A 17,978-nucleotide genomic window follows, 5' to 3' on the forward strand; every position below is an offset into this window, starting at 1 on the left:
AGTCTTCAGAAAAAATGAGAAAAAAGTTATTTCAAATTATAATAATATTTCACAATATTACTGTATACATTTGATCAAATAAATGCAGCCTTGGTGAGCATGAGACTTCATTAAAAACACTTAAAAATCATAATATTTTTAAAATTTTGACAAGTACTGTAAACACAATTGGTCAGCACAAAGGTGAACACAGATATGATTATAATAATTGAAGTGTATGGACAATTATAAATTAAATGAGCATTTCCTCTTTTTTAAAACTCAGAATGGGACTTCAAATGTTTAATTATTTTACTGTTATGAGGGGGCCCTTCACTTTTCTCCTTCAGTTTGAACACTCCATTCACACCCACATCACCCTGTAGCCCAAGATTGGTTGCCCACTGAAGCTAAGCATAGTTGAGCTTGGTCAGTACCTGGATGGGAGACCTCCTGGGAAAACTAGGTTGCTGCTGGAAGAGGTGTTAGTGAGATCAGCAGGGGGTGCTCACACTGTGGTCTGTGTGAGTCCTAATACCCCAGTATAGTGACGGGGACACTATACTGTAAAAAGCACCATCCTTTGGATGAGACGTTAAACCGAGGTCCTGATTCTCTGTGGTCATTAAAAATGTCATGGCACATCTTGAAAAGAGTAGGGGTGTATCCCCGGTGTCCTGGCCAAACTCTCTCCACTGGCCCTTGTCAATCATGGTCTCCTAATAACCCCCATCCATTGAATTGGATCTCTCTCTCCTCTCAACCTATAGCTGGTGTGTGGTGAGCACACTGGCGCCGTTGTACTGTGGCTGCCGTCGCATCATCCAGGTGGATGCTGCACACTGGTGGTGGTTGAGGAGAGATCCCATGATATGATTGTTCGCTTTGAGTGCCTAGAAAAGCGCTATATAAATGGTGTCCTGGCCAAACTCTCTCCACTGGCCCTTGTCAATCATGGTCTCCTAATAACCCCCATCCATTGAATTGGATCTCTCTCTCCTCTCAACCTATAGCTGGTGTGTGGTGAGCACACTGGCGCCGTTGTACTGTGGCTGCCGTCGCATCATCCAGGTGGATGCTGCACACTGGTGGTGGTTGAGGAGAGATCCCATGATATGATTGTTAATGCACTTTGGGTGTACAGCAATACACAATAAAGCGCTATATAAATGATTAATTAATTCATTCATTCATTCATTCATGCAAGCAAAGACATTATTTTAGAGTAAATGACATGAAAAGGCTCTGACCTGGGGTCCCAGCATATCCCTGTGTTTTATCTTTTCCTGGTGGTAATTCAACAGCCAACCCCAGATCAGAGAGACGCACATGTCCTAAAATAACAACAACAACAACAAAAACATTCAGAAACAGTGGAGTGTGAAGTGGGGAGGCAAGCAGTTAAGCAGTTAGATGTGTTTCAGCGTGTTTCTTACCTGCATCATCTAAGAGGACATTCTCTGGCTTGAGGTCTCTGTACACAATCCTGTGCTGGTGCAAATGCTCAAGTCCGCAGATGATCTGAGCCGTGTAATAACAAGCTCTATTTTCATTAAAGCCTGGATTCTTCTCATCCACATTATACATATGGTATCTATAAATTCAGAGCAAGGAATGGAGTTTAAGAGTTTGGACAAACTGTGGGTAAAAGAAGAATATGTAATATTTGCTGAATAGATTTTGACATTTCCAGAGGAGGAAAAGGTAAGTGGCTTTTTTCTATGCTGACACAATGCTCAAAAGAGCCCAACCTCAAGTCTCTATGGCATTGTGGTCCCAAGATACATGTATGTCTAAACTAGCCATTAGCTAGTTAAAGCTATTTTGGGGGTCTTGCATCTTGATCAAATCATCTTAAGGTGTTCAGTCTCAGAACTTGTATTGAGGTGATGACTGCGTGGACACTGGAGCACATCTAACATTTAAATGTTATCCAAGAATATTAAACACACATGACCTTCTAAGCCTTGTGAGATGAGCCCAGAGATAATGGGTTGTGACACAAACAGACACTACACCTCCAGAATATCATTGCTGCCGCTCAGATTATCTCCACAGATTATACTGGATTAGGAGGAAAGCTGCTACAATTCTTACAGACACAAAGCAAGCATTCTTAATTAATGCACACACAATTGATTGCCAATTTTGTTTTCAGATTTTTGGGCTCATCAACATAAAATATATTATATGTTTTTTTCATATATTTTATGTTGGAAATTCATATATATTATATTAGAAATATTTAGCTTTTTTAAGTGTCCCTGAAAGTGCCTTCAATGACTATGTAAAATGTATAATATAGGAATAGGCAGTATTACCAAAATCCATATTACAAAATATTCAAATATTTGTAACAAATTCAACTAAAATTAAATTATTAATTATAATGATTAAATTATTTAAAATGTTTTAAATAGTACATAATCATATTATGGCTATTTTTTCTTCTTGTGCCTTAAATACTTTAAAAACAAAATGACATCTACATTATAGGCTGCATGAGGAACATTTGCAGCCATTATAAAATAAGCAATATGTGGACAGTTGCACACAATGTACATCAGTTGGTGCACTAAGTTGCATTGTTAACAAAATACAGTTACAATGTACCTACAGGGGCGCAACTGCATATTTGCTGAGGGGTATGGAAGATCAGTGTTGTCGCCCCCATATGTTCTTATTTCTAGTATTTTTTATTTATTTGTCTCAAAATTATTCATATTTTTTCTATATTTTATATAAAACTAGAACATTTTATGTAAAACTCTCTTTTTTATATTCATGGAGATAATTCATGGAAAATGTGCCTGTAAGTGGACTAGAAGTGGCCTATAGGCCTATAGTCCTTTTCACATGTTTTGCTTTTGGATTTATATTTACACATTATAAAATCACTATTATAACATGTAAAAATCACTAAAAACATAAACAATTTCAGCACTTTTTTGTACTTATGTATGAATTAGCAACTCATCGGGTCTACATGAATCACACAAAAAAATTACCTATTTTTAATTCAAAACATTGATTTTTGGCAAAAGGTATAGTTTACATTCCTGTTAACAATCTCCTCAGTTTCTCTGAATATAAACTGAACCCCCATTCACAAACATAACACAATTTTTTTTTGAGCGACAGAAATAAAAGGAAATTAACTGATATTTTGGTTATTCACTTTGCCCTCTCAAGCAACAACATTAATTGTTGATTGACTTCATGACTTACAGTGAAAAAAGGGTAAGCTTAGGTCAAGCTACCAATCTTTGTTTGTTCACTTTATTTTAATGTATTGTTCTTTTTCCCTTTGTCTTTTTCTGTACCCACATGATAAAAAAATCAATTTGAACTTGTGTAAAATGCTAAAAAAAATAAAATAAAATAAAATGTTTCCTTTCATTATTTTTGACAAATAAGCTTTTGATTATGTATAACATTTTATTAAAGGAGATTTTCACAGAATGATTTTGGCAAAATGGCACCTCCCCTCGTGTGGCGGCCCCTATGCACTGCATATACTGCATACACAATTTTTGTGCCCCTGTGTAAGTAGTGTAAGTAGTTATTCAGTACCTACACTCCCACTATAACCAACAAAACTGCCAACAAAAAACTGGAAACGCCCATATGAATTTGGAAAGTAGACGATAGTGTTCTGCTTGATGTAAAATAAAGCTATGCTGTATATTTATCGCTGTGTAGACCCAGCCCTACCATAGTACACAAATATTTTAATCATTCAGTACAATATATATCAAAGTACAAGTTCAACGTATTTTGTAAGTGCAGTTGTACAAAGTTTGGTGAGATTCTACAATAAAAATCAATAAAAACTGAATGCAAATTCTGAATTCTGCTTCTGTTTATGGCATTTTACACACACACATACTGGTTTCCATTTATTGTGGGGACATTCCATAGGCATAATGTTTTTTATACTTTACAAACTGCAATTTTTCTCACAGAAAACTTTCTGCAATTTCTGATTTTCAAAACATTTAATTCTGTATGATTTATAAGCTTGTTTCCTCATGGGGACCATAATGTAGTGAATACCAGGTACACATACATACACATTTGTACAGGTATCTTTGTGAGGACATTCATTGACACAATGCAATAGACCCTTACTCTAACCTTCACAACTAAGTGACTAACCCTAACCCTTACCCTAACCCAAACCTTAACCTAATTATAACCTTGACCATAAAACCAAGTCTTTACCATTAAACAGCCCTTTAAAGTTATGATTTATAAGCTTGTTTCCTCATGGGGACCAAAAAAATTTCCCCACAAGGTCAAAATTAGCTGGTATTGCTGACTTTTGGTCCCCATAATGTAGTGAATACCAGGTACACATACATACACATTTGTACAGGTATCTTTGTGAGGACATTCATTGACACAATGCAATAGACCCTTACTCTAACCTTCACAACTAAGTGACTAACCCTAACCCTTACCCTAACCCAAACCTTAACCTAATTATAACCTTGACCATAAAACCAAGTCTTTACCATTAAACAGCCCTTTAAAGTGGGGCCTAAGGACCGGCCAAAATGTTCTCACTTTACTCTCTTGGTCCTCACTGCTATGGTCTAAAACTCAAACTGGCTCTCAGAAAGATAGTTGTACAAGTACAGACATGTACACACAAACACTCACACACATAAACATACACATTATTCAAACAAAGAGATATAATAACACCTGAGGTCTCCACCATTCATGATGGTCATGACCAGGCAGAGGTCAATTTTGGTCTGGAAAGCATAGGCCAGGGTCACAATGAAACGACTGTGCACTTTAGCCAGGATGCGCTTCTCAATAATAGCACCCTACGAGAAATCAAGTAACAAGAAAAATTAAAACAGACAAAGGAAAATGAGGTAAAAGAAAAAGATTTGGAAAAACGGTGGCCACATTTAGTTATGCATGTAGGTAAAAAGTTCTTTTTAAAAAAGGGATGGGTACTAGAGGGTTGTTTTCAGGAGATTAACCATAAGGACTAGAACAGTTGCTATGGCTCCTTAAGACAAAGACCAACTGTACAATATCTTACATCATCAGCAAAAACTGACTCTTCCTAAAGTCATTTCTTTGAGAGGTATTTGTTAACCACATACCTTGCTTTTCTAGGATAACTGTATTTTTTTAATCCATCTAAAAGCTTCAGTATACAAATACAATCAGACTTTGTTTTTTTGGTCTCAGAGCGGGTCTGAAATCGGCCAATCATAAGCGAGAAAATTGGTGACGAGAATGGGATGAATTTCCAAGCAAGAAAGTGTAAGCAGTTCTCGGATGAGACTATAAACGTTAGCAAAAGGTTAATTCCATTTACCCTGCTAATACCTTTCTAGGCATGTAGGTTAGCTCCTTGTGTTTCTCTAGTTTTCATTGCTTTTCTCCTTTCTTTTTTGAGGTGGACATTCCAAATGAAATCTATTTTTTTTCTCTTCTTTTAACCCTTAAGGATTCCTCTTCTTTTTCCTTATCTCTCTTTCTGCTTCTCAGTTGCAGCTGAGCTGCTTTGGGGAGTATCAAGCAGAGCCTGCAAGCCTCTTTGCACTGAGCCAATACACTATGATTAGAGCTGCTTAATACCATGCTCTAAGGTTAATCTAATCTCATGTCTCAATGTGTCTCTTCCCCTTATTCCAATCTGCTCTTTTACCTACTATGTGGTAAAGGAGTGTCACCAAATTCACAAAAAAAGGGATTGCTCCACTTGTACAGTTTTGGGATATCCATATTAATCGTGATTTGAGGTCTGCAGTTAGGCCGCCTGTACCAAAGCTAAGTTTGGACACTGGATCAAGCCAAATAAGGTTTGCATTACGCATAAGTTTATCTACTGATAAACTAACTCTCTCCCTTACGTCATAACCTTTACGTTTCTTCAACCTCTTCTTGTTCAGTTTCTTGTTGGCATACATCTTCCCTGTCGCCTTCATTTGGCAAGCATGGACCTCACCAAATCCGCCTTTCCCAAGCACTCTGAAATCCATGAACCAATCTTCAGTAACAGGCTGGCTCTCCAGCCATTTAAACTGTACGTAACGCAGAAAGTACATGCTGTCCTTGAAGCCATTGAGTGCTTTAGCTTCCAGTTGGACAAGAAGCTGCTTTTCACTCTCTTTAAACAGATCTCCTCGAATGTTCTTGTAGTCCTCTTTCACCCTGCTCACAGCTTTGTCCCCCAAGAAGTCGCAGAAGTTCTTGGAGGAAGACTCGTAGTATTTGTTGACCATCTTCTGTGCTTTCTTAGCTCGGTCATTTTCCTGGGCAACATTGTAGTCTTCGATGTCTTTCCACAAATCTACAGAATTCTTGTGAGCAGGTTCGCTTTCAAGGTATTGCTGAAAGAGGCGCTTACCAATCGATTGGCGTACACACATACTGTCGAAGGAAGAATCCACCGTAGTCTTCATATGTTCACATTGTCTGATGTGTGGCAGGTTGAGCTTGGTGCGGTATTTTTTGTCACGCATAGTTGCTGCGGCAGCGCTGTCTATACTCCCGCGTGCTGACACATAGGCCGAGTTGGCCACCACAGTCTCCAAACCTCCAATATCCATGTCTGAGAAATTCAATGATAAAGAGAGGAGTTATTCTTCTATATATTGAGTCTAAATCAATTGCTTATTAGTGATATCTTTTAATTGTCTTTTATTTAGCTTTAGCATTAGCCTTACTGTTTTGAGGTCATGCCTACTCTCAAGGTAGCCTCAGGCTTTATGTCAAGTAGGGATCAACCACAAACTTAAGAGTTACTGACATCCAACAACTGTCTATTGACCTGTCCATGGGGTTAAGAACAAGGCTTGTCTTCACAAATGCTTATCTGCTAAACGAGAAGTAATAATCTCCCTTTTATCTACTCAGAATTCTGTAAAGAAGCTACCCTTAAATGACTGTGCCAGGTTAATTGCAACAACAACCTCTGTGGCATGTTGCCATTTACCACAGAAAATCATTTGCACTTACAATGGAAGTTTAAAAAATGTGAATGAAAAAATTTTTAAACTAATATTTTTTTTGTTAAAAAAACTTATAAAATAATTTAATAAAAAGTGTTTCTAAAGTTGTCTAAATTGGTTTTTAGAGGTGGGAATACATTTCTAGGTCAGTTCTTTTTGTAATGTGACCTGTTTCGTTGCTGTCTTCCATTTATTAATACAATGACTCAAGTTTTTGTCACAAGTGCACTTCATAATCTTGATGGAAGTACTAGGTCATCTGAGAATTTTTCCATGGTAATCAACATCATGCTGTCCATAGAGATGCAGTATTTAACTCAGAAAATGCATCTTTTATTCTTCATTGATACCATGGACAGCTGTATTGCACTGTACTATGTCATAACATTAAAAGAGCCTGCAACCTCTGTGGCATGTTGCCATTTACCACAGAAAATCATTTGCACTTACAATGGAAGTTTAAAAAATGTGAATGAAAACATTTTTAAACTAATATTTTTTTTGTTAAAAAACGTATAAAATAATTTAATCAAAAGTGTTTCTAACGTTGTCTAAATTGGTTTTTAGAGGTGGGAATACATTTCTAGGTCAGTTCTTTTTGTAATGTGACCTGTTTCGTTGCTGTCTTCCATTTATTAATACAATGACTCAAGTTTTTGTCACAAGTGCACTTCATAATCTTGATGGAAGTACTAGGTCATCTGAGAATTTTTCCATGGTAATCAACATCATGCTGTCCATAGAGATGCAGTATTTAACTCAGAAAATGCATCTTTTATTCTTCATTGATACCATGGACAGCTGTATTGCACTGTACTATGTCATAACATTAAAAGAGCCTGCTTCCTGTTCACTTTAGGTGCTGGTAATCTATGATTCATTCTCACAGACAAAAGTGCTAAATAATAGGCCTGTTGCTCGGATTGGCTGAGTCTCAAAGACCTTGATACTTTCTCATCCAATTAATACTCACCTTTAATGTTGTTGCCAAACTTTAAAGCTGTGAATGTAGAGCAAGCCTAAGCAGCATGAACTAGGTCTTCAGCTTAGCCTTAGTCTACATCTTATTTGCTAAAATACTGCTGTCGGGTTCAAGTAATTTCATTGACTCTCCCCTGCATGATATGATATATGTTTTAGTTGATTGTGTATGACCTGACAAGTTGACTTTTTGTTTATACTGTTTATAAATGTTTACAATTTCAAAACAATATAATCAATTATGTGTTGTAAATTCAGGATGGGATGTGCATCATGCAAAGACCTATGCCTAAAGTATGCCTGCTTACTTTACAAATCATTCCAATGGATATTCCATCATTTTCATTCCTGTCAAATAACTCCTTTGTACAAGAAGCAGAAAAAAATTGCAAAATGAATGGGCAAATGATTGTGTATTAGAGTTACATACAAATTAGGTAGAGACTTAAAATTGAGAATTAAAAATTCATATAATGTACAAAGTAACTATTTATATGACTGTCCCATGCCAGAGGCCCTGACACATTCCTGACTGTTTCTAACCATTAAAGTCACACAATGTCATATTTAATTGTTAACTAATATTTATTACCACAAATATAATATATAGCTGTGACTCAGTACTGTCCTGCTGCATGGACAAGTTCTTTCAAATTGTGTCTAAAATAACATTATTAGTATATATACTCTGACAGTAAAAATCCATAATGAACGACAGCAAAAATGTGATTTTATAAATAATAATAATTTTTTTATTATTATTATTAATAATAAGAATAATATTTATCATTAAATAATGTTGATTGTATTATAAGTTTAAGTAAAGGTATTGCATAAACACTTGAACATACAGTAGATTTGGGTATTTAGGGACATCTCCCTATAAAAGCTAAGAGAGAATAATCTACTATTGCATGTTTCTGTGTCTATTTATATGTATGTTTCTTAGCTATTTATTGTTAAAGGCCTTATTTACACATTTGGTAATTTCAGAATTTTTCAATCATTGTACAAAAGACAAAAGAGAACATATACTTACACAGTGTAAAAACAAAACAAAACAAAACCCTGCAATTTCACTGTACAAGCATAAAACCACCATGCATCTGCATAGTTTGTGATATGTCTCTTCCAATACTAAGACCAAGTCTTGCAGCCACGCCTGCTCAATATACACACACAAACACAAAATATTTTCATCACACTAATGTAAATAATTAGTCTTTAATGTCCCTACCTTTATTTTTGAAACTTTCCCTTTTGTAGAATCCCTGTGACAAAGAATTGTGGATTAAAAGCTCCAAAGGATGGGCCCCTTGGTTTCAAAAAACTCCACAGACCAGGTAAAACCCTCTCTCCTTCAGCAAGCATTGTAAAACTCAGACAAGTGCATCATTCAGTGGCTTGCCTCATTCTTCCTCTCCCTCCCAAGTTTCACTCTCACTGTGAAAATAAGTGAGGCGGGTTAGGAGGAGTTTATAGTCCATCTGAAATTCAAACTGATAGTTCATTAGCCTATGTGGATTACGGTCTGTGGATTAGAATGAAAAGAGACTTGTCACAGTCTATTAGCGTAAGTCTGCTGTGGGTCAGATCAGTTATCAAAAGGGCACTGCAAGAGCAACAAGCTCCTGCTAAGAATGCATTACCTTCTGTCACTCCATCTTTATCTTGCTCTCTGTCAGAAATCAGCCATTCAGAATTAAAACTGTTTCATGCTGTTGTTCTTAATTTATATGTTTCTAACTTTTTTAACAAATACAAATTGTGCCAAGGTATGATTTATTAGTCATGTATCATGTTAGTAGTGATAAATTTAACATTTTAATTCACTATTTTATGGATGAGTTGGAGCAGATGTGAAGGAATTCCATTTTCATTTTACATGTTTTATGCATGTAATTACATATGGTAATGTTAAATATCATGTTATCATGGTCACATTATATTTTGTGAGAAAGTAAGTTATTTACTGGTTTCTCCATGGTGATGTACAGTGAACTTATCACAGTGACAGTTCCCCTTGAGTAACCTGAGGTTAAATACACACACACACACACGTTGAGGTTTTCATGTTTTGTGGAGACTTCCCATAGATATAATGATTTTTCTGCTGTACAAACTATTTTATGCCCTAAACACAACCCTCACAGAAATCTTTTACACTTTAAAAAAAAAATTAGAAGCTCTACAAGGATTATAAGCCAACAAGGTAAAAAAATGTAAGGTTTTACTATACTTGTGGAGACATACTGTAATGTAGGGTTTACCTGGACCACACGCACACATGCTTAGTTACCTTAATGAGGACATACTATAGGCTTCTGCTGTTTTATAAATATAACTATAACACAAATAGTGCAGGATGTGTTACACACAGGTTCCTATGCAATACACTTTATGCCCTCATTATTTGTATTGCTCTCTCTGTCAAAAATCCAAAACTCAGAATCAAAATTGTCACAAAATGCATATGAATATGATTGAAATTGATATATTTATTTTGTTGACAAATATATAAATATATATATGTGTACAGTATATATATATTACAAATATATTAAAAAGCCCTCAGGAGCGATGGTTAGATTTAACTCTATATTTACAGCCTGTTAGGTTTCATTATGTTAGAAATCTAAATATGTTCAAATATGTTAGGTGTTTAACTATTACAGTAATTAGTTCTTTTGCTGCCAAAACTCGCTGAGTCACGGACCCTTCAAGTGGTGTCCTATGGTGTCAAGCACCTAAACATTAGCAGCAGATCGGGCGTCCACGTGATGCAAGAGAAAACAGGACTCATCAGACCAGATGACCTTCTTCAACTGCTCCTAGGTCCAGTGTGCCCATTCTAGAAGGAAGATTGTTCAGTTGCTGGTACGCTCTAAGAAAAGTCTGTAAAAATACTGCTCAGTTTACTGTGTCAATATGAAGGATCTTTCTGTATTGATTTTTACAGGTGTTATATTTTGAATTATGTATTGCATTTTTGCTGTGTTTTAGGTTTGAAGGAAACCTTACATTTAGGACATTATCCATTTTTCTATGGATTTTTACATTTTTACAGTGTAGCCATAGTATTTGTAGCCATAGTATTTTTTTTTCTTTCTTTTTTTTCTTTTTTTACTTGTGGAAGTCAGTGGGTACCAGTTTGGTCAGCACACCTTGGTTACCAACATTCTTCACAATATCTTCTTTTGTGTTTAACAGAAGAAAGAAAATCATACAGATTTGGAACAAACAATGATTATAGAATTTTCATATTTAATAATAATAATAATAATAATACATTTAATTTAAGGCGCCTTTCAAATCACTCAAGGTCACCGCACATCAGGAGCAATAAATAAAACAGCAATAAATAACAATAAATAGCAATATCAATGAACCATAAAAAAGAAAAAGAGCAGTTTAAAAAAAAAGTGTGTAGACAGTGATAAGCTATTCTGAGTTTTGAGTTTAGCTTTGAATTGGGATAACGAATCTAAGTTTTTGAGTGAACTACGCATTTAAGATGGAAAAAACATATGCTAGAAGTGACGTGTAGTAACCCTTACTCAGAATTTGTGCTCTGCATTTAACTCATCCAAGTGCACACACAGCAGTGATCAATTAGGTGCCTTGCTCAAATGCACCTCAGTTGGGGTTATTGAAGGTGGAAGAGAGCGCTGTTCATTTCTACAACCTTCATTTCCTGCCAGTACTGAGAATCAAACCCACAACCTTCAGGTTATATGTCAAACACTCAAACCATAAATGTGACTGCCTAATGGTCAGATTGGCCTTTAAATGAGAAGACTGCTATAAAACAATTCAACCAGGTTCCTAACTTTATGTTCTTAGTCATCTTAGACTTGACGGAACATTCTAGGTTATTGCATGTGAAGGTTTTTGGTCCAATAATTACAATTTAGCAATAGAAAGTTACTAGTTATCCAATTTTTAATATCAACTATGCATTCCATTAGTTTTGCAGTTGTATGTTTTGTCAGGCCTCAAAGAAATATAGAGCTGAGTATCATCAGTATCATCAGCAAAACACTGAAAACCAACTCAGTGTTTCTTAATTATAAGATCAAAATGTACTCCTACAAAGTGATAATGGTCAGAAACAATTTGAACCATGCCATTGCAATTCCACCTGTGGATTTTTTTTAACATAATTTTTGAGCCTGTCCTAAAGAATATTGTGGTTGATACTACAGTCTAAAAAATGCTGGGTTAAATACAACCCAGTGCTGGGTAAAATAGGGAAGGCAATAAAATGCCGAATACAAGCACAGCATCAGTTTCTGAATTAGCTGATGCTTGTGTCTGAATGGGAGTGAATCCTTACAGCCATGTTCCAACATCTGGTGGAAGACTTACACAGCAGAGTGGAAGCTGGGAAACACCAACAATGGGAAGAATTAATGCTGGGAGAGTTTTGAAATGAAATCTTTTGCAATCACATATATGTGTTGTGCTCAGGGTACTGTTGGCCATATGGTGTAACACAGAGTAGTCTAACTAGCTACATAACCCATAAATATACCTTCATTTTGGCGTCCCCTTCTATATTTCTAAACAAGAATTATTCAGGTCAAGCCAATTTTCAATTTATCAGGTTAACCGAGTGAATACCTGTAGAGGTACTAGCAGGTACGACCGGATTTAGCACATGCTCTTTAAGAGGTTCAGAGGTGGGAACTATCTTATTGTGGAGATTGAGAGCAGGGTGCTAAACGAGAGACATGAGGAGAGAGACAGGGGAAGATAAAGTGGGATAATTAGGCTAATTGAGGTTTGACCTGTGACATGGCATCTGTTCCCGGAAAACTCAAATAATGACTTCATGTCTTTGTAGTGCATCTGGATGTTCCATCAGTTTATTAGCAACAGCAAAAGCTCACAATCCTAAAAAAAAATTCTGAACCTTTGGCCAGAGTGAACAGGGTCTAACTGTGAATGTGTAGGCAGGCTGTAAGAACATTGTTTGGTGTAGAGTGTTTGATGTTTGGCCTTATAATCTGGCTAAAACTGTCTAATAGATCAAATAGACTAAGGACACGCGCATAAGCGCCTCCTTCGTAAGCAGACGATGGTGCTACTGTATTCTGCATAATCCAGAAGAACTGTCTAATCATTTTTTTAAGTTGACTTTAAAACCTTTGTAGGTTATGTAATACATTGTCATGTTTGACATTTCATATATCTTATTAGGGTAACATTAAACTCACACAGGTGTGAATTTGAAATAATTTCACTACTTTGAGTGAATGTTGTCATTTTGTCATGCAGAAAATAGCAATTTATAACGAATTATTCTATTAGATGTTTCTTCATGTTATACTTCTCTAATGTAAATGCTTTAAACAAAAATGTTTTCTTGGTACGTTGTTTTACTAATGTCCTCAAATTCACCTTCAGTGTCATTAGTCTTTTGTAAAATCCCCTTAACTAACAAAAGTCAGTTCCTTAATTCAACTTCCAGGAAGTGACAGATTTTTGGGATTGAAACAACAGCCCAAAAATATTTAAATATAAGCAATGGATCTGATTAATTTTGCGATGTTCTATGTATTTAGTGGGTTTGTGTCACTATAAAACACTCCATTATGTTTGATAAAACTGGTATTTTCAGAATCAGAATTTTAAAAGTTGATGACTTTGATGTTGACACTGTCATGTACTTTCCCCGATATAGATTTCACAATACTCATTTAGTCTTTTTGTCATTTTATATGTTAGAGGGCTCAGAAGCTACAACAGAAATGGCCCTGTTTCTACAAAATATGTATGTTTATGGACGCATGTGTATGCATGGTAAAGGCAGGTTGAAACAGAAGAAGGAGACTGCCACTTACAATATAAGACGTGTCAAAACAATTATGTTGGGAAGTTCTAATTAAATATGATGAGAAAGGCAAAAGCTGGTGTTTTATGTTTCATTACTATGCTCTTTGCCAAATTAATGTCAGATTTTATGTGCAGGAAGTATGTTTCATTTCCACATTATGTTTTATGAACTGAATCCTGATGATGTCTCCTATCAACATAAGGGACAGGACTGCCTGGTGAGCGGCAGACAGGTGAGTGTTTAGAAGACGGAAACAGGTATGAAAATGTTGTCTGTGTACAGTGTTACTCTCCTACTGTTAACTGCCCCTCTCCAATATAGCACTTGGAATTCCAGAATGGGTGCTTCTCAAACGGAAGGACGCATTCAGTGTTGCCAACTAATTTTCAGGGAAAGTTACTAAAGGCAGGTCGACTAAAAGATGGTAAAAGTAGCTAAATGACGTTATGACGGATGACGACGTCATTATGTAACCATAATGAGGCAAAACTACGTCATTGCGTAAATCTCAGGAAAAATATGATTTGAAATATGTTTTGTTGGTAAAAATCTCAACTATAAATAGATTTTAGGTATTGCTGAACTTCTGATTTCAGAAAGCAATATAACAAAGAGTGAAAAATTTAAGGGGGTCTGAATACTTTCCGTACCCACTGTATATATAGAAGGAGACCCGGGCTGCATTGTCTGTTCATTCACATGCATCTATCAGATTAGCAGCTGTCTCCAGGAAGGCAGGTTTTGAAAAATGTTACTCCCTCTCTAAATGGCTTTATCATTGCAGTGGTGAGCACAGCTATGGCCCGGCCTCTGTTTGGCGGTGCATTATCAGCTGTTATTCCCCCCAGTGTCCAGGATATCAGGTAATTATATACAAATGTAAAAAAAAAAAACATGTACAGAAACAGCTAGCGTAGTACTATGTACACCTGTCACAAAACGTCTGTTTTATATTAATAAGTCAGTTGCTTGGACAGCCCACAGTTGACTAGCAACAAATGAATTGTTATTTTGCAGAATCACAGTTGTTCCATTGAGGTTGGCGCCATTTACAAACCCACCCTTGTGTTGTGCATGTTGTCTGTTTTAATAAAGCTCAAGTTTAACTGATTTGTATATTAAAAACCTGTCATTCTCTTCCCCATTGTCTGCAGTGAACTGAGACAGATCCCTGATAATCAAGAAGTGCTTGCTCACGCTCGGACAGATCAGAGTATTATCATTGAACTGCTGGAGTACCAAAGCCAAGTGCAAGATGCTGACGCAGCCAGGTAACATGTGGTCTCTTAACAGAACAACACATCTTGGCATACATCTTCTGTGTGATTGCTTGTTCATAACAAAGGTACAAAACAAATAATAAAAGCTAGGGAGATGTCATTTGTAAAAAAAAAAATAATAATAATAAAAAAAGCACACACAGAAGTCGTGAAATGACACAATTACAGATTTCAACAGGTCAGACAGGTTTAGGTTTGAACTCCAACCTGCCTGCAGCAGTTAACATTGGGGCTTATTTCTCAGTGTGTGCTTTTATATATAAATTATAACACATAAGTCCATTGCAAGAATGGCTGCCTTAAATTCAATAGAAGCTTTGTCTGTGTTCACTGGACACATCAGGAAATAAATTATTAAATGACTTCATAATGGGAATACACAGGTATGAATAACCTTGTTTTTCTGGTTCGTGTTGTAATAGGTATCACTTTGAGGACGTGGCCGCAAGTAACAAGGCGGTAGAGAACGGCTCCTGGGAGGTCAGAGGGGTGGAGCAGGTCCCTCAGTCAGAGCTAACAATGCAGGAATGCAGCTCTGCCTGGCTACTGTCTGGAGCTCAGCTGGTCTCTAAATTCAATGAGGAGGTGTGTCTTTATTACATTGCATTTGCAGTGGAAATGTTAATGTGCCCCAGACAACACTGAAGCCAGCGAACATAATTATTTAGCCAAAAACAAAGGTTCTAAATCAAGCACTGTGTAAAAACAACTGTCCAATAAAAAAAGGAAAAGGCCATACATACACCAGAATATTAATTAAGACGATTAATCAGTTGGACATGGTTAATCTTCAGTATGCCTAAAACCAACAGCATTTAACTTTCTAGTTATTCATTTTTGTTCCTTTCATCAGCTTACATTATATTTGTTTGTAGGCCAAGAACACTGTGAACATTCACCTGTGCTTGTTTCGTCTGCCGCAGTACACCACTGACATCTTAGTGACGTTTAACGATCCTGTTTGTATCAAGTGAGTTGGTTAAATATATAGAAAGTCAAACCGGTCCCACTTTATATTAAGTGGCCCTAATACCTGTGTACTTACATAGTAACTAGATGTGTACATAGTAAGTAACCACAGTGTAAGTACACATTGGTACATAGTATCTACAGCTGTAATATTTCTGTAACTACACATATGTAACAGCCCACTGAATGGTATGTGTAAATACAAATGTGTAACAGGACATTGGTAACAACACTTTTTGGTAATGAAAGTACAAATGTGTAACAGGACTAACAGCACTTTTTGGTAAAGATAGTGTTACACTTTATATTAAGTAAACAATTCCTATGGAATTGCTGGATGTTACACAGCAGCGGCCAGTAAGTTAGGCTTTACATCTAAATTGTGGTTGGTGTCCAGAATGTTACACTTTATATTAAATGGACCGTTCCTGAGGAGTTACCATGTAAGTACACTGGTATTACAGTGGTGCACCAACTCCACCAACTTGAGATCCAACTCTTCCCACTTTACATATCCCTAAACCTACCCTATTTCCACCCCCTGGATCCCATTTCCACCCCTAAACCTACCCATCTCCACCCCCTGGATCAAATTGTTCCAATTACTCTTATACATATTGTTGTTACAAAATGTAGTTATATATGTCCTGCTGTTACACATTTGTGCTTACACAAACCATTCAGTGGGTTGTTACATGTGTGTAGTTACAGAAATATTACAGCTGTAGATACTATGTACCAATGTGTACTTACACTGTGGTTACATACTACATACACATTTAGTTACTATGTAAGTATTAGGGCCACTTAATATAAAGTGGGACATAATACAAATTTGCAACATAAAGTAGCATAACAGACTATTTGTATAGCTAAAATAACTGGAAGCGGCTGATACTGGAATCTTTGCAAGGTAAAAATTGAAGCACACATTTTTCGTTAAAAATAAGGTGTATAGCATTACAAATGGTCTTGGACAGTCACAATGTCACATGTCCTCTTCTTTTTCTTTATGTTGACCTTTCTGCCTCTGACCTCTTTGTCTCTTCCTGCATGTCAGGCTCTGATGGAGCCTAGCAGCTGTGGTGTATATGAATGCTGAGAGCTTTGCCATTAACATTAATAGCTGGACAAGCTCAACATGACATGCAAAGGTCACATTGTAATGATGAAATGAGTCGCTCTGGGTTGCAGGGTGGCAAAAGTCAGAAAGAGAACAGGCTGCCCACCTATAGAAAGTTAAGGCAGAATTCCCAACACTCAAAACACATGTTGCTGTATTTTCATATCTACATGAAAATAATTTCCATCTTGATGATTCATTGGAATTTTGTACACATTTGTGCACATTCCCACATGACAGGACACAATCTCCCTGCTTGCAGGAGCCGCACTTGACAGTGGCATAAAGAAAGCCAATGACTTTTTCCACGGCTAACAGATAAGAAGTTTATAGATACTAAATGTCTTTTCCTCACAGATGTTCCACTTTTCAGTATTCCTGGTTCCAATTACTCTTATGCATATTGTTGTTACATAATGTAGTTATATATGTCCTGTTACACATTTGTACTTACACAAACCATTCGGAGGGTTGTTACATGTGTGTAGTTACAGAAATATTACAGCTGTACATACTATGTACCAATGTGTACTTACACTGTGGTTACATACTACGTACACATCTAGTTACTATGCAAGTACACAGGTATTAGGGCCACTTAATATAAGTGGGACCGTTAAACCAATATTTTTTTTCCCCATACACTGGATGATTACCCTGATGATTTAAATGGAATTATAAAGTTTATACTTATGGTGTTAAAGGCAGGGTATGTGATTTTTTCAAAAACAATTTAGAAAACTGATTCGGGCCAAATCGCAAAACAAACTTGTAGCCAATCAGCAATAAGGGGCGTGTCTACTCGTGATGTGGAGGAGAGCGCG

The 17,978-nt window shown here is 36.4% G+C and overlaps 2 protein-coding genes across 2 annotated transcripts in view; one reads left to right on the forward strand and one right to left on the reverse strand.

Moving 5' to 3' along the window:
• Window positions 1–9,419, reverse strand: part of grk1b (G protein-coupled receptor kinase 1 b) — a 17,254-nt gene extending 7,835 nt beyond the window's left edge. Inside the window, exons 1-5 of the mRNA XM_016541172.1 lie at window positions 9,181–9,419; window positions 5,862–6,562; window positions 4,690–4,817; window positions 1,416–1,573; window positions 1,230–1,313 (exon numbers count right to left, since the gene is read on the reverse strand). Of these exons, the coding sequence (XP_016396658.1) occupies window positions 1,230–1,313; window positions 1,416–1,573; window positions 4,690–4,817; window positions 5,862–6,560 (1,069 nt within the window). The 5' untranslated portion in view covers window positions 6,561–6,562; window positions 9,181–9,419. The remainder of the gene's footprint in view (window positions 1–1,229; window positions 1,314–1,415; window positions 1,574–4,689; window positions 4,818–5,861; window positions 6,563–9,180) is intronic.
• Window positions 9,420–13,995: 4,576 nt separating this feature from the next.
• Window positions 13,996–17,978, forward strand: part of rangrf (RAN guanine nucleotide release factor) — a 5,254-nt gene continuing 1,271 nt past the window's right edge. The window contains exons 1-5 of the mRNA XM_016541101.1: window positions 13,996–14,014; window positions 14,567–14,645; window positions 14,937–15,053; window positions 15,485–15,647; window positions 15,938–16,032. Of these exons, the coding sequence (XP_016396587.1) occupies window positions 14,581–14,645; window positions 14,937–15,053; window positions 15,485–15,647; window positions 15,938–16,032 (440 nt within the window). The 5' untranslated portion in view covers window positions 13,996–14,014; window positions 14,567–14,580. The remainder of the gene's footprint in view (window positions 14,015–14,566; window positions 14,646–14,936; window positions 15,054–15,484; window positions 15,648–15,937; window positions 16,033–17,978) is intronic.

This window comes from Sinocyclocheilus rhinocerous, unplaced genomic scaffold, assembly GCF_001515625.1.
Source record: "Sinocyclocheilus rhinocerous isolate Xijiao unplaced genomic scaffold, SAMN03320098_v1.1 scaffold127, whole genome shotgun sequence".
In the NCBI taxonomy this organism is placed as follows: Eukaryota; Metazoa; Chordata; class Actinopteri; order Cypriniformes; family Cyprinidae; genus Sinocyclocheilus; species Sinocyclocheilus rhinocerous.